Genomic DNA, 23,815 nt, shown 5'->3' with positions numbered 1-23,815 from the left:
TTTTTTTTTTTTTTTTTTTTTTTTTTTACATTTTGTTTATTTTTGCAAGACAGAGCATGAGCAGGGGAGGGGGCAGAGAGAGAGTGGGAGACACAGAATCCGAAGGAGGCTCCAGGCTCCGAGCTCTCAGCCCAGAGCCCAACATGAGGCTCGAACCCATGACCTGTGAGATCCTGACCTGAGCTGAAGTCGGACACTTAGCCACCTGAGCCTCCCCGGCGCCCTGAGCCCATGTACTTTCCGAGCCTCATGCCCATCCATGGACTCCTCAGTGGGGACACTCCCTCGGTGGATGACTCCGTGCTGGGGTTTCAGGCCCCGTCTCTGTCGGACGCTCTCCAGAGCCTCACGCCCTGCGAGGCTCTCGGGAATCCTTGACACCTCCACGTGTGTGGCAGGGAGGCGTCTCAGTCTGAACGAGGCCCAGGAGAGCTGCTTTCGTGTCTCTTCTCCCAGAAGTTGCCATCCCATTCCATGGTTCTCAAACCTGCCCTCTGCTCCTCACTTCTCCCCGAGCAGCCAGAGAGGCACGGCCCTGCTTGCGACCCACGCGGCCCACGCGGCCCACGTGGCGTGGCTCTCAGACACCTCCTGGCCTTGCCCTTGCGCACGCGCCGCCCTCCTCACCCACTGCGGCCGGGCACGCCGCCTGCCGTCCAGTCTCTGAGCACGGAACCTTTTCTGCTGTAAGCTTTCGCTCTGGCCTCCCCCTGCCCGTCCAGGACCCTCTCCGGCAGCTCTCCCCTCGCCCTTCACACCTCAGCTCAAGTGCCAATACCCCAGAGGCCTCCCTGGCTGTTCCCTTCTCTCCCACACACGTGCTGCACTCGGCACCGTAGGGAGTTGGCGGGTTGTTTCTTGTTCGTGTGCCCCCACCTCCGTGGAGGGTCCTCGGGCACGCGGGTCCTGCACGTTTTGTTTTCTGCTGTATCCATCGTACCCAGACTGTGCTGGCAAGTGGATGCTCAGTAAATAACGTGTGTGTGTGTGTGTGTGTGTGTGTGTGTGTGTGTGGTGTAACGGAGATCTATGTAAATAGTATATATGTAACATATATATACCATATATGTATATGCAATATAATATATACAGTGTGGTGGAGATAATATAAAAATATATGTATATATATCTCATCTAAATGGGCTTGTGCCATGTGCCAAATACATGCAAGCAAAGTGCTGCGGGTATAGACATCAGACAGGGTTCTGATGCTGGAGGAGCTCACCGTGTAATGGGAGGTGGATAAGCAAAGACGATTTAGCGGAATGTGAAGGGAGCATGGGGATAGGTGTTTCATGTTCTCGCAAGAGCTGCCTCTGTGTGGGGCCAGCTCCCCTCCTTCAGGCTCACTAGCGCTGGCCTGGTGCCCAGCCCCGCCCTCCCCGGCCTGAGCGGGGTGGGGGAGGGGCACAGGGGTTCCGGGCCTCGCCAGTGCCCTGTGCGTTCAGGTGCCTGGTGAGGGGCCGTGTGAGTAGAGCTCCTGTGGATGATGGTCTGCGAATAGAGGGCCCCTCGTGATAAATGATGGGTCCTGTCTGTAAGAAAGGGAGGCTGGTAGCTCCTTCCCTGATCTGACTGGTGTCTGTCCCTGTGGCCGGCTAGACCGCAAGGAACTGGAGACAGGGCAGGGTGGAGAAAAGGGGCAGCTGGGAAGAAGCCTGCCTTCTACCAACTAGCTCATCACAGACCCACCTGCTCCCTTCGATCGTGGGGGGCACCTTGGAAGGGGCTGCTAAGGGAGGGAGATGCCGGAGGCATTCCGCTGGCGGCCAGCTCTGCGGTGCTCACGTGTGCTGGCCAAGATGACCGCTGCTGGCCGTGCTGTTACAGGATTCTTACTGCTGGCAGCCTTCAGAAGGGCACTCCAGCGCCCCCTCCAGATAGCGCCCCCTCCAGATAGTGTCACCGAAGGTCCTGGTTCAGGGTCTCACTGGGAACGTTGGCCGGCCCTGAACCACTCGCTGAGTCCAGGTGCACATAGGAGGGTGGAGGGATCATCTTCACCCACTGCGCACAGATCGGGTGCCTCCTTTGAAAGGTGAGCCCGTTACAAGAGCAAAGGGACAAACTGGGGTGGACAGGATGACCAGAGGCCCTTTGGCCTGAGGGTAAGCGGGGCATGGGAGGGGTGCTGTTCCGTAGAGGGAACAGAGTGCCTGGGCAGGGGGCGCTGACCGGTGACCGCTGGGTTTGATTTTCTGCAGAAAAGTTGCCAGACAGCGAGCATTGCCACCACCGAAGCGTCTGTCCAGACCCGGAAGCATGTGGACGCCGAGGTGCAGACCGAGGCCCCTGTGCCGGGCGGTGCACTCTCTGCGGCCCAGCACGACAGCCCCGGGCTTGCAGCCTTTCTCCGGAGGGTGGAGACCATGGTCATTCGAGAGCTGAATAAGAACTGGCAGAGCCACGCTTTTGATGGCTTCGAGGTGCACTGGACAGAGCAGCAGCCCACGGTAGGGAGCTGCAGCCGGGACGCCTGCCTCCTCGGCCTCAGCTTGAGCCTCGGCCCCATTTTCAGCCCTTTACGCCAGAGTCTGTTAATAGCAGTAATAGTAACTGCGTTCATGGTGCTCTTACCTTTTGCCAGGTGCTGAGCTGAGTTTTAGGAGAGTAAGTACCGAGCCTTCCCTGCTGTTGAGAAGTAGGTTTGTAGTTCCCTCCGTTTACAGCGGGGCAGTGGGAGACTGCCACGTTGAAGGGACCCTCCTGTGGTCACATGGAGCTAGTCAGCAGCAGAGGCAAGGCTTGCATGTGGGGAGGCTGACTCTGAGCTGGATTCCCTCCCCTGCTCAGCTCTGTCTCCCCCTGCACCACGTGGTGAGGGCTCGTGGTGCCATCTCTTTCACTCCTCAGCACAGCTGCATGAGGCAGTACCCTTAGGATCTCCATTTTATTTTTATTTATTTATTTTTTAAATGTTTTTATTTATTTCTGAGAGAGAGAGAGACAGCATAAGCAGGGGCGGGGCAGAGAGACAGGGAGACACAGAATCTGAAGCAGGCTCCAGGCTCTGAGCTGTCAGCATAGAGCCCGATGCGGGACTCGAACCCACAAACCATGAGATCATGACCTGAGCCGAAGTCGGATGCTTAACGAATTGAACCAGCCAGGTGCCCCAGGATCTCTGTTTTATAGACGAGGCCCAGAGTGGCTGACTGACTTGTCCATGGTCACACAGCTGTAACGGGCCACGCTGGGATTTGAGCCCAGATCTGTCTGGTTTCACTACCGTGCTCTAGGGACGTCAGTGTCTCCAGGGCTCAGCTCGGAGTCCCACGTACACTCAGGTGTCTGGCTGCACAGACCGGCTAGGCTTTGAGATGACTGGAGGGCTCTTGGCTTTTGCTCCATCCTGGGCCTCAGCACCGCCCGCCCCCCCCATCCCTCGGCGTGGACAGGCTGCTCCTCAGGTTAGGTGACTGCTACGTGCCCTTGACTGGGGAGCCTTGGAGTTCTGAGACCAACTTTTGTTTTATACATTGCTTTNTTCTAGCCCCCCCCCCCCCCTTCTTCCCGCCAAGTCTTTGGAAGGCATGGGAGGATCAGTTTGTTGGAGGGAAATCCTCCAAATCACTCCGAGGCCACAGCCGAGGGGGCGGCCGCTGACTCCCTGGAAGCTCCTCCTTGCCCTACCTCGTGCCCGGCCTTTACAGCTGCACTTAGAGAGGTTAAGCTTTTGTTCCTTATCATTAGTGCTTTCCCACATTTCTGTGGATTAACTTGGTCCAAGTGTGTATTACTTTCTCTCCCTTTAAAAAATGTTTTCTTTAAAAAAAATTTTTTAACGTTTATTTATATTTGAGAGAACGAACGAGAGAGAGAGAGCATGAGAGGGAGAGGGACAGAGAGAGATGGAGACAAAATCTGAAACAGGCTTCAGGCTCTGAGCTGTCAGCACAGAGCCCGATGTGGGGCTCGAACCCGCGAATCATGAGATCATGACCTGAGCCTAAGTCAGATGCTTAACCGACTGAGCCACCCAGGCGCCCACAAAAATATCTGTTTTCTGACTGCAGAAGCAACGTATGTTCCTTATAACCAGTGCGGTCAGTATAGAAGCACAGAACATGCACCACGCAGCCCACGGGAGGGCCCACTGTTCCCACGGCCACCCGCCTCCAGAGGCTTCCCTCTGCTGCATGCACAACAAGCACTGTTACTAGTGTTGTCGCTGAGAACGTTTTAAACAACTGGAAAGCGCTGTACATTTTCTGTATGACCTTTGTCACTTAGAGCTTTCCGTGTCGATTCCTACCAATGTGCCGTGGGTGTCCCTGCAGCCGCGCCGTGTCCCGTTGCACGGCCATGCCGTCCTGTATCTGAGTCCCCTGTGGGTGGACGCCCCAGCTTCAGCTCTGGAGGTGGGAGGACAGGCGGGAGAGCAGGCCGCACCGCACCCTTTGATTGGCAGCCTGGGGAGCTGGCCCGGTGGCTCCGAGTCTTAGGGGCGCGCCGGTCCGGGCCGAGGAGGGCGTTAGCCGTCTGCCCCGAGTCTCCGCTCCCACGTCTTCTTTTGCGTCAGTTCTTTGTTGATTCCCTCAGACTGGAATTCTTGTTTTGGCCGCTATGGGCTTTTTCTGTCTCTGTGTCTGCTGTCAAGGTGTTGGCCTTGACATTTCATCGCTGTCCTTGGCCCTGCTGCGGCACCTCTGGAGAGGCTGGGATGCTGCTCGTAATGAGAAGCCGCAACGTCAGAATTCTAAAAGCACTGGGACAGCCTTGTGGGAACTTAGAAATTGGAGCTAAGGAAGAGATCACCCAGGGGCTCCCACTGGAATGCCAGGCCTCCCAACTCTGCCCTCCCCTCCCTCTTGTTTCACACGTGTGTGGCAGCTGTGAGCCGTGGCCACCGGTCCTGAAGTCTTTTCTGGTCCGGAGCAAAGCCGTTCTGTGCTGTCAGATTGCTGTGGAGACTTCCCACCTGTCCCTTTAAAGCCCCTGATTGGAGCCTGGGTGGCTTAATGAGTTGAGCATTTGACTGTTGGTTTCTGACTATTGATCTCAGGGTCATGAGATCGAGCCCCACATCAGGCTCTGCACTGGGCGTGGGGCCTGCTCGAGATTCTCTCTCTCCCTCTCCCTTTGTCCCTATTTTGTTCACGCGCGCACACACTCTCTCTCTCTCTCTCTCAAAATAAATAAATAAAAAAAAACACACCACCTAATGTCTCGTCCATATACTTTATTTTCTGAGCCAGGTTTATCCAGGTGCGTTCTCCCTGCAGGTCAGTTCACCCTTTGTGCCAGTCTTTTTTTTTTTTTAAGTAACCATACTGATTCATTTTTTTGAGTTTCCTCCACCGCTGACCTATTGGATAGCTTTTTAAAAAAAAATTTATTTTTAATTAATCTCTGTGCCCAGTGTGGAGCTCGAACTCATGACCCCAAGATGCAGAGTCTCCCGCTGCACAGATGGAGCCAGCCGGGCACTCCTGTAAATGCGTGTGGTCCGAGCTCTTGGGTGTGTACGAGGGGCAGAACTGCTGGGCCATGTGGTGACTCCTTGCTTTGTCTTTTGAGGACCCACCAGACTGTTTCCGCGCGGTGGCTCCCACCATACAGCTTTTTACACGTTAGAGTCTTTCCATTGGATGGTTTCTTTATGTGGGGTTATGTGAGGTCAAGGCGTTTGCAGCTTTTCACAGCCGTTGTGAGCTGTGCGGCAGATCCCCTCCCAGGGGGCTGATGGCTCACAGTGGCCGGCACTGCCAGCCTTCTCATTCGGCGTGTCAGGCTGCTACGGGCTGAGAGAAAAGATGCCAGAGGCTTAAAAAAATTTTTTTTAATGTGGTAAAATACTCATAAAATTGTAACCATTAAAAGAAATTGTTTTAATATTTATTTTTGAGAGAAAGAGAGTGAGAGTTGGGGAGGGGCAGCACAGAGCCCGATGTGGGGCTTTGAACTCCGGATTGCAAGATCATGACTTGAGACGAAGTCAGATGCTTAACCAGCTGAGCCCCCCTGGGTGCCCCCAAATTGTAACCATCTTCAAGTGTATAGCCCTGTGGCGTCGAGTACAGTCACGCTGCTGTGCTATCGCCACCATCCAGTCCCAGAAGCCAAAGCTCTTGAAATCGTGCGTAGAACAGGGTCATACTCGGATCCAGAACCTGGCATCTGTCTCAATTCGTAAGATCCTTTCTTCTGGGTTTCTGGAAGTATCCTAGAAGGGGTGGTGTTGGGAAAAAGCCTCCACATTTCCCTCCAGGACTGGGCCGTGGACCTGGGTGGGGCTGTGGAGGTCCGAGCCTGTATGTAGTGTTTTTAGGTGGCTACGAGGCCACCGTTTGGGTGGCTCTGGGGCTCAGGGCTGGGCATGGTCTGTCTCCCGCAGGTTACGTGTCTGCACACCCTGGGCTACCCCCCAGCCCAAGGGCAGGGTCTGCATGTGACCAGTATCTCCTGGAACACCACCGGCTCTGTGGTGGCCTGTGCCTATGGCCGGTGAGTGGCAGCAGGGGTGGCTGTGGGGCAGTGTGGGGGGGCCCTCGGACTCTGGTCTACGCCCCTTTCTCCTCGTCTGTGTGGTGAAGGTTGGCCTGGAGCTTGGCCCTTCTGGGAGTCTCTTTATTCTCCAGGCTGCCTGGGCACCAGGTTGGCTGGAGAGAGGAGGGGAGGGAGGGGCTTAGAGCCAGCAGTCGGCGCCCACCTGCCAGCACGGGGCGGGGCGCTGAGCCCTGGGCCTGCCCCCTCTTCTCTGTGAGCCATGTTTCCTGATGGGCCATGCTTCCCCGACCCTGCTATTGTGTGGACCCCTCTTGGTTCCCGGGAATCCTTTCCTAGAGAAGGTCAGGCCACGGTGCTGGGTGTGATGGGGACGCAGGCTGATGGGGGGGCGTGGGTGGGTGGCGGCTCAGGCACCGGGAGCAGGGTGGGGACGAGAACCTGGCCTTGGGGCAGAGCCAGCTCAGGCGTGTCCCCGTGCAGGCTGGACGACGGGGACTGGAGCACACTGAAGGCCTTCGTGTGCGCCTGGAACCTGGACAGGCGAGGCCTGAGCCCCCGGCAGCCGTCGGCAGTGGTGGAGGCACCCAGCGCCGTCATGTGCCTGGCCTTCCACCCCACGCAGCCGTCCCACGTCGCAGGTGAGCCTTCTGCTCCCCGCCCTGTGCAGGTGCGCACGGGTGAGCGCTCCGCTGGGCCCTCTGCCCCTAGGCACGGCGGGGTTAGGTCTTCTGGGGCGCAGGGGCCCTGACCCCCCGGGCTCAGGTGAGGATGCCGGGTGGGCTGTGCCCTATGGAGCTTGGAGGGGGAGATGAGGGAGGAGGAGGTGGCTGCAGTGGGTCCTCGCTAAGTCTTGATGGGGTGTGGGTCATGCAGGGGTGCAGCCTGGTCAGGACGAGAGGCAGGGCAACATGGACACCCTTGGGAAGCCGTCAGTGGTGACAGAAGTCATGCGTGTTGGGAAAGGGGTTGTGCTGGAGGGCGTGGCAGGGCATCAGGCGGGAGAGCAGCCTGGCAGTGNATTTCCTCCCCAGGGCGGCGCTGGGGAAGCGGCTCCATGTCCTGGCTCCCTGCGCGGGAGGGGCCGGCACTCGGTCGGGGCCGCAGGTCGCCGCGTGTGTGCCAGCTCTTGTCCGGGCGCGCTTGGTCCCGCAGGCGGGCTGTACAGCGGCGAGGTGCTGGTGTGGGACGTGAGCCATCCCGAGGACCCGCTGCTGTGGCGCACGGGCCTGACAGACGACACGCACACCGACCCTGTGTACCAGGTCAGAGCCCTGGGCTGCGGTGGGGGACGGGGAGGGGCACCTTCCCCATCACCGAGCTGAGCCGAGCTGTCGCCGGCCCGCTCCTTGAGGTGAACCGGGAGAGGGAGGCTGCTCGCACAGCCACGGCAGGAGGTCACCAATCTGCCTTCAGCATTCTCAGCTCCCCGGCCCCTGCCACCCCTGGGCCCTGGGCTGGTCCCAGCCCCCCCGACTCCTGAGTGGCCATGAGGGGCTCCCAGCCGTCCTGGAGTCTCGGGGAGGGACCTCGGCACCCTCGGGTCTGCCCCCAGGTGTGTGAGGCGGTTCCCGGCCTCCCCCAGAATTCTGCCTTTGGTCTTCCTGCAAGAGGAGGGGTGGTTGGGGATGAGGGGGACTCCCGGGCTTGCTGGGAGGTGGGGGCGGCCTGGGGAGCAAGCAGCTCTTTCTTGACCTTGGTCCCATGCCGTTGCCCCAGGTGGTTTGGCTGCCGGAGCCGCGGCACCGCCACCGCTTTCAGGTGCTGAGTGTGGCCACGGACGGGAAGGCGCTGCTCTGGCAGGGGGTCGGGGCGGGCCAGCTGCAGCTCACGGAGGGCTTCGCCCTGGTCGTGCAGCAGCTGCCCAGGAACACCAAGCTGAAGAAGGTACGTGGGAGCCCTCCGCAAGGGAGCCTCGGCGGGCGATGGCAGGTGGCGCGGCAGCAGTGCTACCAGCTGAGGTCCCGCGGCACCCACTGGGGTGACTGGATTCCCTCAGCTCTGTCTGCCCTGCCGGTTCATTTCTCCACAGCCTCCCCGGGGGGAGACCGAGGTGGGCGTCACGGCGGTGGCTTTCTCCAGCTTTGACCCCAGCCTCTTTGTTCTGGGCACGGAAGGCGGCTTCCCGCTCAAGTGTTCCCTGGCGGCGGAAGAGGCTGCGCTCACGCGGACACCTAGCTCTGTGCCCTTGCGGGCCCCTGCGCAGTTCACCTTCTCTCCCCACGGCGGTCCCATCTACTCTGTGAGCTGCTCCCCCTTCCACAGGTAGGAGGGGGAGGGGACCCCATACAAATGCCTACGGGGCCTGCGGCCTGGCCTGGGCCCAGATCTTCTCCGTTTGAGCCCCCGTATCCGGTGCTCAGGTGGTTGGCTCCAGGGCATTGGCCTCTCTCCCTAAGGGGACCCCCAGTTTGGGGGTCCAAGGGAGGCTTTTTGGGAGCGTGACAGCCCGGCGGGGGGGCGGGCGTTGGGCAGGAAGGCCCCGGTGGACCAGGACCCCCAAGCACTCATGCCCTTGCCTGGCTCTCTGCCCTGCATCCTTCTAGGAATCTCTTCCTGAGCGCGGGGACCGACGGCCACATTCACCTGTACTCCATGTTGCAGGCCCAGCCCCTGGCCTCCCTGCAGCTGTCCCACAAGTACCTGTTTGCCGTGCGCTGGTCCCCAGTGCGCCCCTTGGTGTTTGCGGCTGCTTCTGGGGAAGGTAGGATATAGGACACTAGGCTCAGATCCATCTAAGTGACGTGGGCCCAGCACGTACTGGCATTGTGAGCTGGGCAGGGGGAGGGAGGGCCAGGCCAGGTGGTAACCTCCTCTCGTGCCGTGGCCTGTACAGTTTCTCTTCCCGGCGCACAGGCCACTGTTCTGGGCCTCTTGTCCCACGAATCTCTCCCCCTGCAGGTGACGTGCAGCTGTTTGATCTGCAGAAAAGCTCCCAGAAACCCACAGTTTCAATCAGGCAAACCCAGGATGAAAGTCCGGTCTACTGTCTTGAGTTCAATCCCCAGCAGACTCAGCTCCTGGCCGCCGGCGACGCCAAGGGCACCGTAAAGGTGTGGCAGCTGAGCACCGAGTTCACCGAACAAGGACCCCGGGAGACCGAGGACTTGGAGCAGCTGGCGGCAGAAGTGGCCACGTGAGGACACCCGGGGGGGGGGGGGGGCGGACAGGCCCCACGCGGGCCGGGCTGCGGAGTTCTAGCGGAGACGGAATGAAGACGGCACGAGCTTCTGGGGGAGTCGTCATTTATTTGTCTTTCACGTGAAAACAAAAGGGAGGGGAGAGAACAAGAGGGGAACGGCCCGCCGCCGAGATTGCTCAAGTCGGAATGGGGCAGCGGGCTTCACGGAGGGAATCTGGGTCCCCATAGCAGCGGGGCAAGTGCGACTTGACCAGAAGCAGTTTATCGAAGCACCATTTTCTACTAAGTCTTCTCCCAGGCTAAGCGGACTTAAGCTCACACTGGAAAGGAACACTGGAATATTTTAAGAGCACAGAGAGGAGGTGACATGCAGCAAGGCAACGGCAGGGCGGGCAGAGCGGGCCGGGCGGGGCCAGGAGCAGGGTCAGTTCACGAAGAGCGAGCGGGTGAACTCCACGTAGTCGAAGGCGGTGGGGAGTTCGCGGCCCTTGCTGTCCACGTAGGGCTTCATGTGGGAGACGCAGTAGTCGGCTTGTTCCCGAGTCAGGTTCTGGAGGGGAAGGGCCCACACCTGTCAGCCCAGCCCGCTGACCCGGGTTGGTGGGGGGGGGGTGGGGGACACAGCAGGAGCGTCCCTGCCCAGAGCCTGCAGCCAGTTCTAAGAGCTGCTTAGGACAGGCCTGGAGTGAGTTTCATTCGTAAAGGGGGATAAACTGCCTGCACCCAACAGAGGGCTCAAAAGGGAAGTCTGTTAAGTTGGTCTCCTCCTGCCCGTGACCCTGAGGCAACTTCAGGCTTTACTTTTCAAAAGAAACCTCACCCCCTGTCCCCAGGGTAAGGAAGCAGAGCCCCAGACCTGGTACAGTTCCTCCTTGGTTACGTAAGGCTTCCCCTCGGAGCTCAGGGCCCGGAAGGCGCTCTCGATCTCCTCGCTGGATTTGACATTCTCAGTTTCGCGGCTGATCATGAAAGCCATGTATTCTTGCAGGGAGACGTGGCCGTCCCTGGGGAGGGGCGAGGGCAGTGAGCGAGGGGGAGCCGGAAACAGAGCCGCCGCCAGCACTGTCCCTACAGCTCACCTGTTTGGATCCACAGTGTCTAGGATTGCCTCGAACTCGGGGTCTGGCTCCCCCTCCTCCACCATGGGCAGGTCATAACCCAGGGAGCGCAGGCAGGACTTGAACTCCTGGTGGTTCAGCCGGCCCGACTTGTCTTTGTCGAAGTGTCTACAGCACAGAGGGAGGGCCGCTCAGCACCCAGGCCCCGGGGCTGAGCCCGCCTGCCCGGCCGGGGGAGGGGGGCATACTCACTTAAACATCATGCTGAATTCTTTGAGGGCCTCCTCAGTCACTCCTGTTGTGTTCCTGGAAGATCATCATGGAGTTAGGGACAGGGACTTCCACNGGGGAGTGCTGTGTTGAGGTGACCAAGGCCCCCCTCGCCCTTGCTGCCAGGCCTGGCGCAGGTACCTGGCCTGGATCTGTTGCTCCAGGTTGTGCTGCATGCGCATGCCCAGCTGGTCGAGCTGGTCCCACTGCTGGGCCAGGCCCACGGTGCTGTGCTCGGTGTACTTGTTGTCCAGGATCAGGGCCTCCTCCATGGCTGCCCCCAGGTCCTCAATCTTCTTGAGCTGACTTCTCATGGCTCGAATCTCCTGGTGCTTGCGCTGAGGGGGGAGGCAAAAAGGCGGGGGACAGGCTCTCAGCTTGGCCTCCAGGCCCCAGAGCCTGCTCAGCAGCCCTCCTGGCCTGACACCCGCAGGGCCACGTGGACGGGAACGGTGACGTGAAATCCAACAGCCTCCACCAAGGGAAGGACTTCAGTATCCGTCACAAGCCCTGGGTAGACCGGCCAGGAAAACTATATGCTAAGAACCAAAGGACTCTCTTTCAAGACTCCAGGGGGCCACTGTCAAAGACGAATGACGGGGTCCTGGCCTGCTTTCTGCTAAGAGAAAACGGGTGCTGAACCAGCCTAACGTCACGCCTGACTTGGAAGCCAGGGGCCGGAGGGGCACTTACTTTGGTAGCTTCCAGCTGGGATTCCAGGGTCCCCGATTCTTCCACCATGCAGGACCTAAACACAGAAGCACAGTGAAGCACGAGGACCTGAATGGGAGCTTGAAAGTAACTATCCCCAGCTAACCGTACCCGCCATCTTGATTTTTTGTGTGTGTGGAATTTCTTTTATTAAGAAAGTGAAACCCGCTATTGGCAATCCTTTCCCCAGCGGCCCTGGGAGCCGGGGAGGGCGGGCAGTATTCCTCCGGGTTCAGAGACTGCAAGCTGGTGCCCCAAGGTGGTGAGTCACCTGCCCAGGGCCACCTGGTGGGCCAGGGCACTGGACCCAAGCTAGGCCCTCAAGGGGCGCCCTAAGAACCGAGTCGAAGTTCCCTCGTGGGATGACCGAGGGAGGGGCTGCGGGCCTGACAGCGTGCCACCTCTGCAGTCACTGGGGAGAAGGCCACTCTGAGCGACCCTGGAGCCTGCCACCCAAGAGACCTTCGGGAGGAGGGGCTGACAAACGGAGAGCCGCCCCTAGAGATCCCTGGAGTCTCCTGCAGGTCCCTGAGGAGGGGCCACATCCCAGGGGGTGACCGTGGAAAAGATGTGGTCAGAGGACCCCTCAGACATGAAGCCAGGGTGCTAAGACGACATCACCGGATTTGGGGTCTGACAGCGATTCTAATTCTATCCCGAGGGGAGAGGTGGCTGTGATTAAGCCTCAGATTCAGGGTCCACGACACAGGGCCAAGTTCTGAACAGCAGGGAGCCTCCATCTTCCTGATGTTACAGTGTGAGGTCACAGGCGGCCATCAGAGAACGGAGACCACGAGTTGGGGTTGCGTGCAGGGACGAGTCACACTGTGCGCATGTCCTTAGTGGGATGTTAGCCCAGCCGCCCCTGGACCCACATCTGCCCCAACCTACCCTTTCAACACCCAGCGAGCCAGGCTTAGCTCTGAAATTTCCCCAAGTTCATAGTGTTCGAGCAAGGTAAGGCACCAGGCTTCCTCCTACCCCAGCAGGTCAGACTCACAGTCACTCCACGTCCCCCAGAGAAAAGCAACACCCCCAGGACCCGGGGGCAGGAGGCTGGGTGCCGGTGCAGTGGGAGGAGGGCAGACCCCTCCTTCCCAAGCGGCCGAGGGCGGTGGGTTAGTCAGAAAGCGGAGCCGCCTGGGGAAGTCAAGAGTGCATTGGTAAAACCACAGTGAGGTAAGAAGAGAAATAAGAGGAGAAAAACCTTCCAGACAGATCATCCCCAACTTCATACTGATAGACACGAATGACCCGACGATACGCTATGCTAGTCAAAGAAAAGAAACCAAATGAATACACCGAAGGCGCGGGCAGGCAAGAGCAGACCGAGACAGACACGCGCCACGAGGCCCAAGCTGGCAGTGCACAGGCGGGGCAGCCTGGCGCCCAGGCAGGGACCTGGTGGGGCTGAGCCGCCGGGGACGACGGGCGACCTCGGGGCAGCTCACACTGGGACCAAGCGAGACGGGACAGGGCTGGGGAGGAGCCACGTGGCAAGGGCAGCACGGCACCCACGGAGACAAGACTGGATTGGTAGACACAGCCACGGGGCTGGGGAGGGGAGTGGATGGCAGGTGGCTCATCAACTCCAGCTAGAAAGTGTAACCCCTAAATCCTGACCCCCTCTGCCTCCAGCGTGCGTGGTTGGGTGAGTGTGGGCCTGTTTCTCCCACGGCCATACTCAGACACCCCAATTACCTGTCTGTAGAGCCCCTGGAATGCTAGTCTAAGCCACTGAGGTCCCCTCAACCCCGGCTTTAGAGGGGCCTGGGGATTCGAGAACGCCCAGGTGCTGGACCCAGGCAGAGGCCCCAGCCTCGAGGAGAGGCCCCTCCCAGGGCTCCTCCCAAGCCCTGTCTCTCCCCCTCTGGAAACCCCAGGCACTTCTGCCTTCTATGAGGGCAACCGATGCTGTGCCCCTTCCCCTGGGAAAGCTGGGGTATGGGGCACGGGGGGAGGGGTCCGTGCGCAGCTGGGAACTCACTGTACCAGCTGAAGCTCCTACTTCATGACCGTGACCTCCTAGGAGCTAAATCTGGTCCCACTGGACACAAGGGGAAAAGAGGCAGAAGAGAAGTCCAGTAAAATCCCATTGGCTGAACAGGCACAGGGATTCTCAGAGGCTCTGGACTCCAGCTCTGGCCCTCTGGCTTGGTCACATTCCCTCCGAGAGGACCCCTGGAATCTCAACAGGAAGGTGGGAGTGGCTCCCCTCCCCAGACCGCAGGCTGTCAGGGACACTGGGCTGTGGGGCAAGGCACGCAATCCCTGTAGGCGGACGGGGACAGAGGTGGGGCGAGGGCAGGACAGGGGAAGTGGGAAGTGCAGGCCGCCTGGGGCAGGAAGGCCCATCCTGGGATCCTCTGCAAGCCAGGCCACGGGGGGGACAGAGGGCAGGGGACAAGCACACGAGACCACCACACCACGAGCCCGGAGAAATAAGAAGACAATATTAACCCATCGAGGAGATACGTTCTGTGCAGACGGGATCCAAGCAGCCGCAAGACAAGATGGCATCCAGACATCAGCAGTCGGGAGGTGGGGGGGCGGGGACAGAGAGAGAGACAGGAAAGAAAAGAAAAACAAAAGCAAGAACGTCAATACCTACACTGCATGCGACCTTGTACCGGGTGTCCCTGCTGCGCTGCTTAGGGCTTAGGACGGCCCGCCCGCCGTGCACGGTCCCACCCAACCCAGGACCACCAGCGACTTGACCCTTAGGAACTCTGCGCACCCCTCCAGCTGGAGCCAGACCAGGACGCGCCCCTAACCCTTCCTTCCTTATTGCCCGAGCGCCCCTCCACCNAGGCGTTGGCGTGCTGGGCGAACTCCTGCCGCAGCTTGTCGTTCTCCTCCTGCCGGCGCTGCTCCTTCTGCAGCTCCAGCTCCCGCTCCTGGGCCCAAATGGAGGGGATGCCGTGTCAGGGGTGCCGGCCTTTCTGGGACTGGCTCTGGGGAGGGGTGGGGGAGGTGGGGATGGTCTGCTCTCGGGAGGGACCAGCGGCCTCGGAATTTCAGTTTTCTGAAGCCTAACAGGACCAGAGACCGTCGCTCAGGGAGGCAGGGAGTGCGGTGTGAGGACCTCGACCCGAAGAGGGGAGCTGGCAGGGAGCTCAGAACACTTGGGTCCCTGGCTCTTCCTCACCGGCCCCCCGACGACCTCCAGCAAGAGGTGAGGGAAGGGACTGACAGATGGTTTCGTGTGGGCTGCTGGCTGGCAGCCGAGGAGACTTCCGGAAGTGAAACCCCTCCCCCCAGCCCCTTGCGCTTCGGTGACAGCCCTGGAGGGTGGTGGCAGCACCTTGATGATCTTCTGCAGGTTCCTCCACGTCTCCTCCAGGGCCTCCATGGTGAACCAGGTGTAGGGGTTGGAGGCCACGCGGAAGCTCTTGATCTGGCGGTCCAGCTCGGCCAGCTGGCTGAAGTCGGCCTGCGCGGAGCTGAGGGACGAGCGGAAGGCGTCGTGGGCCTCGCGCAAGGCCCTGATCTCCTCCAGGGAGTTGCAGCGCACCGGGTCGGTCAGATCCTCCTCGGCGTTTTCGAACCAGCTGTTGAAGGCAGACGCCTTCTTGGCGAAGGTCAGGAAGAGGTCCTCCACCTGAAAGCGAAGCAGCCGGGTCAGCAGGGCCGCAGGCCGGGAAAGACAGGGGTGCTTCTGGGGGGTCCTGGAGCCGGTGCCCCCACTCCACAAAAGGCCTCCGACTTTCTTCCCTCCTGGCACGTGAACGGGCGGCAGCCCAAGAGGCAAAGGCAGCAGGGGGCGAGCTGCCCCCCCCCCACTGAGGCAGCAGGTCTGTGCCACGGTGGGTTTGCCCCGGGAACCCGCCGCTTACCTTGCGGAAGTGACTCTGGGCCTCTAGGAGCTTCTTCTTCCGGGTGGCCGAGTTGGCCAGAAGCTGGCTCCACCTCTTCATGAGGGAGGCATGCCGGGCCTCGATGGCCTTGGACTGAATGTGCTGGGCGGCCAGCAGCTGATCCTTGAGGGCGGTGATGTTGGCGATGCCCTCCTGCTGGAAGGCCTGCAGGCCGGCGTCAAAGGTTTCCTGGAACGAGGAGCTCACGGTAAGCCAACCCGCAGGTCTGGCAGGGACGCTGGACCCCGCCCTTTCCGGGGGCCTCAGCTCGAGGGCACCAGAGTCTGTCTGGCCAGCTGCTCAAGCCGGACGGTCAGCCCAGAGTCCCCACCTTCTCCTGACAGCTTCCCGCCCCAGGGGGGGCGGATTGAGGCGGGGGGCTCCCCTGTTGTGCCATGCTCTCTCTCTCCCCGGAACGAGTGCCTGCAGTTTACCCTTGGGGACCTCGCTGAGATGCTCCCCTCTGGAAAGACTTTCCCCATCAACCCTGGCTTTCTGGAACCTCAGTCAGACGCCTCTGGGGCGTCAGGTCCAGAGCCCGCCCTGCGGTGGGGCTGGAGCACGATGCCTGGTCTGGAAGCCCCCTGAGGCCCAGAGCCGCACCCTGCGCACTGCTGAGGCCCTGGGGCGGTCTCTGCGAGCCAGTCTGTGAGGAGGCGCTACCTGCACACGCTTCAGTCAGGCAACCGAGGGGCCACGACTCACCTGCTTGGTAAGGAGAGTCTGCACGGAAGACAGGTCGCGGCCGTAATCGTCCGTCTTCAGGCTGTTCTCCTTCTCACCTGGGAAACCAAGTCTGGGTTCTAGGCCAGCCTTCTTGCTACAGTGAGGCGAGCTGAGAAGACTGAGGCATGCGATCACCCTGTGGATGCCTCAATCCCGGCCCCGTGCCAGCCGGCTCCCTCCTCCCTGCTGCCAGGCCAGGACGAGGTCCTTCCGGCTCATCCTGGATTGTGGCTCAACTGTCGCTTAAGTGACAGCAACCACCATGGGCCCAAGGGTCCTGAAGTCAGAGTCTGGTCCCCCCAGGCCCAGGAGCGGACTGCCCCCCGGGCCCGGGGAGGCTGGGGGACAGTGCAGTTGCGCGCCCGCTACCGTGCCGTTTTGGCTGCGCTGCGATGCCTACAGCTCCTTCCCAGGTTAAGGGTTTTTGTTTTATTAACCCTTGTGTGGGCCCGGTGCCGAGCACCGCGGAGGCGCCCGCTCTCGGCCTCAGGACGCGGCTGTGTCCTGGTGGGGGGATCTCAGATACACCTGCAGTAGGTCCGTTTCTTCTCTGCAGAAGAAAACCAACTGCTTAGGCAGCAGAGGCGCTCTGGGCCTGCACCGCTCTTCCTGGCCGAGGAGGAAAGGACACCTGCGGCCGGGCCGGCGCTCAGCTCACTCACCGATCCACGACTCCACCACGTCGGCCTTCCAGTTGAACTGAAGGAAGGCCGAGTTCTCATCAAGCTTTGCCTTCCTCTGGGCAGCAGCCTTCTCCAAGTCGGACACCTTCCCATTCAAGCCCTTCATCTTTGAAGAGATGTTCTCCTCATGGTGATTGTTCTAGGCCACGAAGAGAAGGCGCACTCCGGTCAGCCTCACCTCCGGCTGCAGCTCCCCGGCCCGTGCCCTCCTTGCCCGCTGGGCGGCCGTGTGCCCCGCTGCCCTCCTGCTGCGGGGAGAGTGGGAAGGCTTCTCTACGGGCAACACGGAGTACAAGCCTTGAGAGGGTGAATGCTGGCAGTTCCACTCACAGGAATGAGTTCTTAAGAAACACTGAGGAGGGAACATGCTGGAATGTCTTAATGATGTGTTCGTTAGTGTGGGTTTTTTTTTTTTTCGTACAGCTTCCTACCCACCCAGTGCCAAGTCTGAACTCACGACCCTAAACTGAGGGATCAAGACCTAAACTGAGACCAAGGAGTGAACACTCCACCGACCAAGCCCCCAGGGCCCCTCGTCAGCATTCTCCACAACAAAACCAGAAAAGGCCCACACGGTTATGAACTACTATGAGTCCAAATAATGGTGACTATACATATGCGACAAAAACAACGGTTCAGAGGGGCATCTGGGGGGCTCAGTCGGTTAAGCGTTCAACTTGGACTCAGGTCATGATCTCGCAGTTCATGAGTTTGTGCCCCGCACTGGACTCTGTGGACAGCTCAGAGCCTGGAGGCTGCTTGGGATTCTGTGTCTCCCTCTCTCTGCCCCTCTTCTGCCTGTACTCAGTCTCTCTCTTGACAATAAACAAATATTAAAAAACAAAAAAACAAATTAAAAAACCAATGGTTCAGAAAAAGCGGACACTGGCAATTCCTGAGCCCCACTCAGATTCAGTCTTGGGTAAACTATTTGAAACCATACACAAGTCAGCATAAAGTGTAGAGAGAAACTCGGGGAGGAAACAAAGATTGTTGCTGACAGCAAAGCACCGGACTCTTTGCTGGAAGGCTGCAGAATATTTGCAACCCAGTCACCGCCCAGGCCGCGGGAACAGCGGACACGCTGCAGGAATGTGTGCGCACAGCGATCGTCCACAGGCCGCATCTCTATCCGTACATGGTACGTATCTGAAACTGGCTTCCTGTCTGTTGGCCACAGCACAAGGGAGAAAAGCGCTGCAGCGACATGGACTTGAACGTTCACTACCTCCTACGGACCAGGGCTCTATCTTAAGGCCAGGCTTGTAGGAGCAAATCCTGTGACGAGAAATCTTATCTACTTGTTACGTTAGCAACAGGAAGTTACAGTTGTTAGAAGGTGCTTGTCTGGTGGTACTGAACATCTGTCACCGCACCTACGCGACCGCATGACTCCGTCGTGACCAACGGCGGCACCACGCTTAGTCTGGAGCGCCAACGTGGAGTGACCCGACTTCACTGTCAGCGAGAAAGCCCAAGACCCTCCCGTCTGCCCTCCCTCAGGGGCTGCTGGACGGAAATAAACCTCATGATTTTAACACATTTGTTTCTAAAACATCCTGGACAGCAGCCGGGCTTCACAGAGCGATGCAAATCGACGGAACTGGACCTACCCTATCTGGAGGGCTCTGTGTGTGGGGGAGTCAGGAAGGTGAGGCGTGAAGACCTTGCCAGTGATCGAATCTTCTGGTGGCTTTATTTTCCTCATGTTTTCTACTACTTCTGTAAACAGCTTGTACCCCCCGAGTGACGAGGAGAGGGAGCAGCGGGGATGCTTCTCTGCTTAATTAAGGCAGGAAATGGAAGTGCTGTAGCGTAACTGTACCAACTGGGTCAGGAAGGGGGAAAACATCCGGCCAATCGTATAACCTCTCTCTTTATAAAATACGGGAATGGAACTGCTACCAGTCTCCATGCAAACCGTTCTTGGGGGCAGACAGACAGGCAGACGGACTTTGTGTGGGCCCGCGTTCCTGGTGTGGGAGGTAAGCCCAGGCTCACCTTCTTAATGAGGTCTTGTCCGTTACTGCAGACGTCATTCACACGGTCCTTGTGCACAGTGAAATCTGTCTCGAAAGCTTCATGTTTCTTCAGTAAACCCTGTGGTGGAAGCACAAAGGCCAGCTGCTGAGAGCCTGGCATGTGCCAGTGCCGGACAGCGGGGACGGGGCACGGAGCTGTAAGTCGCCTGACCTCACACGCGTCCCAGTCTAGCTCGAGGCTGAGACCACAGGGACCGAGGCTAGCAGGTCATCATAAAGGTGGTAAAAAGCAGGACGCAGCAAGTACCCAGCAGCAGGCTGGGCTAGAGAACGGACGTCAGGGAAGGCCTTTCTGAAGGGGCAACTCCTGTTAATCCACCGCTACAGTGTCCCTCTCCCCCTCACAAGGCCACACAGAAAACACGCGACACCACGCAAGCTTAAGACACACCCAACCAAACAGTTTCCCTAGAGTTCATGTCCTAATCGACCGACCTTCTAAGTCTCCCCTCTGAGTACAAGTGAAGGAGCGGAAACGGGGCCTCTGCGCAGGCTCGTCGCGGCCAGGACCGTGCAGAAGACGGGAAACCCCTCCCGCCAACGTGGGAGCAAGCGAGCAGAACGTGGCTCAGGGGCTACCCAGACTCTTGGAAAGGCAAACTCTGTCTCCATAGCTAGTGGCCCAGATACGGGAACTTTCGACCATGTGTGGCTCCTCCCAGCAAGAGGGGAGGCTGTTCATCCAGCCCGTGGCCCAGGCCTGCTTGTGACCACGCAGAGCGTGGATGGTGTCGTGTGACGCCTGAGGCTAAGCCTTGAAGCTTCCACCCCTGCCACTTTGAATGCTGTCTATGGCAGCTGAGCAAGGAAGCTGGAGGGAGGTGAGGAGGGAAATGAAGATGTGCCAGCCACCAGGGGCTCCTTGGCCCACAGCCCCCATCTTGGCGCTGCGAGGGGTGCCACTTGAAAGCGATGCTACCACGGGGAACAAGATGCTGCTGCCTGTAAGGCTGTGACGGGGCCTCAGCTGCCTGTGTGCTCAGGGCGCGGGATGAAGCGTGTCCCCTGAAAACAAGGACATCCTAACTGCTGCGCAGCACCTATGAATGTGGAACTGAGGTCTCTGCAGACGCAGGTATAACCAAGGTCACCTGAGGTCACTGGGGTGGGACCTAATCCGGCAGGATTTGTGTCCTTTGAGGAGGGAAATTTGGACACAGAGCCAGAGAGAAGGGTACAGGAAGAGACGCAGAAGGCAGGGCCACGTAAAACAGAGACTGCCACGAGCCACAGAACGCCAGGGAGAAGCTAGAAAAGACAGGGATGAGCCTCCCCCAAAAGCCTCAAGAGAACGAGGTCCTGTCTGTACCCTGATGTCAGCCTTCCAGCCTCCAGAACTACAGGCCCACAGCTTCCTGCTGCTGCACGTCCCAAGCTGAGGGCCCCAGGGGCCCCTGGGTCACCCGTGGAAACGGGGCCGCCTGACCGACCATGGGGCTTGGGCTGCCAAGGGCGAATCTGTCCAGAGTGAGAGGGTCTCTGGCATGTAGTCTGGAGGACTGAAACCAACTGGAGACCATGGCGGCTGCTGGCCGAGAGCCCTCCCGGCGTGAACGCAGCCACTGACCCAACCGGCAGGCGGCCGCGCCAGCCTCTCTGACCTGGATGGCAGCGAGCGTGTCTCCATAGTCCTCACTGGCTACCAGCGTCATTTTCTCATTGATCCAGGCTTCTTCCTCCTCCACATTGGCTACAAACTGCTGATACTCCAAGGACTCTTCCAGCCGCTGGCCCCTAATTACAGGAGATAGAAAACAATCAGCCATTGATACGGTCTCACTTTAACTCCGACAGCTAATCTCTGCTCACAAATATTCACGGGGGGACGTAAATGGTTCCGTCAAGCCCTCTGTGTAATATGCAGCAGAGATAGCGTCGTTCAAATGTGAAATTTGGGAACCAAATGCTGGGTTCAGACCCACATCACGGGACCAGCTGAGCACGGGCTGTCAGAAGTGGCTCTGAGCAAGCCAGCCGTGGTACTTGCATAGCCAAGAAAAGGGTCCAGGTGGTGGCAGGAGGGCCCGGAAGCTCCGAGCCCGGCCTCGCACGCTGCACCCAGATGCGGGACACGCGCGCCTTCCTCTGGCCGCTGACCTGGCTGCCGCCAGCTGCTTCAGCTCCTTCCAGTGCTCCACGAACTGGGCCAGACGCTGCTGAATCTCCTCCTTCCCAATGGTGTTGTCATCGGACAGCTTCTTCCCAGTGTCCAGGACACCCTGACAGGCAAGAAGGGTCACACCAACAGCTATCACCTGCTTCTAGGTGCATCCAGGAAGAGACCTCAGCATCACATCCCAACTTTTTCCTTCCGGGTTTGGAATGAGGGCTCATAAGCACTGTAGGCCTCAGGGAAACGGACAAGAACAAAAGATCTCTCTGTGCGTCTCTGGGGCCCATCCATCCCTGCCCCCCCCAGTGTCCTGGCCGGAAGCAGCCGCTCACCTGAATCGCGGGCTCGTGTGCCGCCAGCTCCGCCTCCAGCCGCTTGTGCTTCTTCCGCAGGTTCTGCACGCCCGTGAGGTCTCGGCCGTAGTCCTCGGAGCTCACCAGCAGCTTCTTCTCCCTGGACGACACCGACAGGCACTCCGCACCCGCGTGTCTTCAGCCGGACGGGTGCCTCACGAGCTGTGAAGCCTACAGGCGCCACGATGTCCTCTGCCTACGCCTACCAATCTCTCCACAAAAATCCTTGCCAGGGTGCGGGAGACGAAAGCCTCTACTTCCCAAACGACACACGCCCACGTATGTATCTGGGGGAGCCTAGCGGGCTGTCACCCTATCAACCCTACTTGACCAAGTGTGTACACATCACACATAGAAATATACAAACATACAGATACAATTTTTTAAGGAAGTGAGGAATAGGAAACAGGATTTTGTCCATAAATAGTGGTGTGTTTACATAGAGCCACAGCAACTCTGTGACGGGGGAGGAGTGACAGACAACCTCCTGCCTCCGTGGACTGGTCCTGCCGGGAGATTAGGCTGTTGTCTCCGGAGGGGCAGCGGTCAAGCTCCCCAGGGATCCTGGCGCAGCCGTGAGATGCTGCCCCCACCCAGAGGCCATCGGTGACCCTGTCACAGCACACCGGCGCACCAGGAGGGACCCAGCACGTTCTGCCACACTTCTCTGGAGAGGGCAAGACCTTACGGCCAGGAGCTCCGGACGCCTGCTCCGCCCGTGGCTCCCAGAGCCCGCCACCTGCGGCTCAGCGGGCGTCCCGGAGGGCCCAGAAGGAAGCCCCAAGGACACGTACTTGATCCAGGACTCCTCATCATCCATGTCCCGGAAGAACTGGTGCAGGCGATGGGATTCGTTCAGCTTTGCTCGCCGGGAGGCTGCCATGTTCTTGATCTTCTGGAAACGACCGTTGATGGTGTCCCTCTTTTCCTTCACCTGGGAGGTGTCGAAGGCGCTGCTGGTCATCAGGCTGTCTGCCTGGCTGTTCAGGTCCTTCAGGCGATCCTGGGGCAGGGCACACGGCAGGAGGGGTGAGAAGCCTGAGACTCCCGTGATCCTCCTCACCAACAGGCCATGTGGTGCAGACGACCCCCAAAGTGCAGCACATGGGGCCCTGGGGTTCTAAGGCTTCAAAACTACTTTCTTAACCACACATAGACATCATGCGCCCCTGTCGCCATGGGGAGGGTTTGCACCACGATACCACAGCGGGGGGTGGGTGGGGTGCCGATGCCTCGGCTCAACACCAAGCCAGCAGGAATCCCGTCCTTCCTGGGCACGCTCTTTCCCTAAGGGGCATCCTTGTAAAAGCAGAAGCTGTTAGTGCTATTAAATATCCATCTTAGAGTACAGGCCACTTTTAACATCCTGTGTGACAAAACACTTCCACCACGTACTCTGGCTCGAGGACCGTCCTGCGAAGGAGCACGTGCCATGAGCCCAACTAGCCGCTGTCTCATGGGCCATCATTTTCACGCGAAAGAACAATGACCAGCAAATCACAATCATCCAGACATCGATATCTGACAAATACGTGTTGAGAACAAATAAAGCGAACACTGTCACTTTTAGGAAGACCGAGTTTGCTGCGACAAAGAAAATCTGAACTTTCACATGAAAACGAAAATTCCAGCAGATGTACGTTCACCTTGTACCGCTTGACAGTGGCTCAACCTGTGAAGATTTTCCCGTTGAGACTGGCTTTGATGTCAGAATGCACATGTGAGATCATGTAACAAGATGTGCCAACGTTTAGAAGTCTTACATTAACTCAGAACGTTTTCCAAATGATTTTGTAACATCACACATGGGTTAAAAAACAACAACAACAACAACAACTTGCAAAGTCCAAGATGGACCCATGGATTTTAACATTAAATGGTATGAAACACTGATCAATAGAGTTTCAGAGTCTACTTTGCAACTAAGCTTTATGCAACTACCACATACGGAGTTTGGGGTCAGCCTATCTGTCATCACCTGAATTAAAATACTGCTCCCTTCCCTAACTCCCGGGGGGAAGGCCAGGTTTGCACCGTATCCAGCACTCCCACAAACAGAATTCAGAAGCAGCTACGAGAATCCAGCTGTATTCCATTACGCCAGATACTCAAGAAACGTGCAAAATTAAGGCCGCTGCCCCTCTTTGCTCCTTTTTTGGTTTTGGAAATACAGAATGACCATCCAGAGAGAATGTTACTCGTGTTAATTTTTCATGAGCGTGTTGTTACTTTAGGTAAATAAACTCGTTCTCAGTTTTACTCTTGTCATTTTGAAATGGTTACTGGCTCACGAGAAGCTGTGAAAGCAGTACAACCTCTGTGCACCCTGTGGCCGGCCTCTCCCCACGATGGCAGCTGCCGCGACGCCAGTAGGACCGGGCGGGACACCCGTGCAGTGCACGGACCTTAGTCA

General features: G+C 58.7%; 2 protein-coding genes across 6 annotated transcripts in view; one reads left to right on the top strand and one right to left on the bottom strand.

The window, feature by feature from the left end:
- The window catches only part of DYNC2I2 (dynein 2 intermediate chain 2), a 20,391-nt gene extending 8,773 nt beyond the window's left edge, over positions 1–11,618 (top strand). Inside the window, exons 2-10 of one of the 2 annotated variants that reach the window (XM_077768339.1) lie at positions 2,205–2,453; positions 6,338–6,447; positions 6,931–7,088; positions 7,603–7,712; positions 8,167–8,334; positions 8,480–8,712; positions 8,994–9,151; positions 9,349–9,583; positions 11,351–11,618. In XM_077768339.1, coding sequence (XP_077624465.1) covers positions 2,205–2,453; positions 6,338–6,447; positions 6,931–7,088; positions 7,603–7,712; positions 8,167–8,334; positions 8,480–8,712; positions 8,994–9,151; positions 9,349–9,583; positions 11,351–11,378 — 1,449 coding nt within the window. In that variant the 3' untranslated portion in view covers positions 11,379–11,618. Of the gene's footprint in view, positions 1–2,204; positions 2,454–6,337; positions 6,448–6,930; positions 7,089–7,602; positions 7,713–8,166; positions 8,335–8,479; positions 8,713–8,993; positions 9,152–9,348; positions 9,679–11,350 lie in introns of those variants that run through there. The other variant, XM_077768341.1, reaches the window with a different exon arrangement.
- The window catches only part of SPTAN1 (spectrin alpha, non-erythrocytic 1), a 50,507-nt gene continuing 36,367 nt past the window's right edge, over positions 9,676–23,815 (bottom strand). For all 4 annotated transcript variants that reach the window (XM_077768342.1, XM_077768343.1, XM_077768344.1 and 1 more), the window contains 19 exons: positions 22,197–22,405; positions 21,382–21,502; positions 21,034–21,155; positions 20,538–20,670; positions 18,896–18,994; positions 16,874–17,033; positions 16,191–16,267; positions 15,465–15,674; positions 14,933–15,229; positions 14,436–14,525; positions 14,259–14,278; positions 14,089–14,106; positions 12,836–12,898; positions 11,611–11,665; positions 11,059–11,255; positions 10,900–10,953; positions 10,669–10,815; positions 10,446–10,593; positions 9,676–10,139 (listed from right to left, as the gene is read on the bottom strand). In XM_077768342.1, the coding sequence (XP_077624468.1) occupies positions 10,014–10,139; positions 10,446–10,593; positions 10,669–10,815; positions 10,900–10,953; positions 11,059–11,255; positions 11,611–11,665; positions 12,836–12,898; positions 14,089–14,106; positions 14,259–14,278; positions 14,436–14,525; positions 14,933–15,229; positions 15,465–15,674; positions 16,191–16,267; positions 16,874–17,033; positions 18,896–18,994; positions 20,538–20,670; positions 21,034–21,155; positions 21,382–21,502; positions 22,197–22,405 (2,346 nt within the window). In that variant the 3' untranslated portion in view covers positions 9,676–10,013. The remainder of the gene's footprint in view (positions 10,140–10,445; positions 10,594–10,668; positions 10,816–10,899; positions 10,954–11,058; positions 11,256–11,610; positions 11,666–12,835; positions 12,899–14,088; positions 14,107–14,258; positions 14,279–14,435; positions 14,526–14,932; positions 15,230–15,464; positions 15,675–16,190; positions 16,268–16,873; positions 17,034–18,895; positions 18,995–20,537; positions 20,671–21,033; positions 21,156–21,381; positions 21,503–22,196; positions 22,406–23,815) is intronic.

This window comes from Crocuta crocuta, unplaced genomic scaffold (genome assembly GCF_008692635.1).
Source record: "Crocuta crocuta isolate KB4526 unplaced genomic scaffold, BGI_CrCroc_1.0 scaffold35, whole genome shotgun sequence".
Lineage (NCBI taxonomy): Eukaryota > Metazoa > Chordata > Mammalia > Carnivora > Hyaenidae > Crocuta > Crocuta crocuta.
Note: the sequence above shows the minus strand (reverse complement) of the source record. Positions and strands in the feature narration are given on the sequence as shown.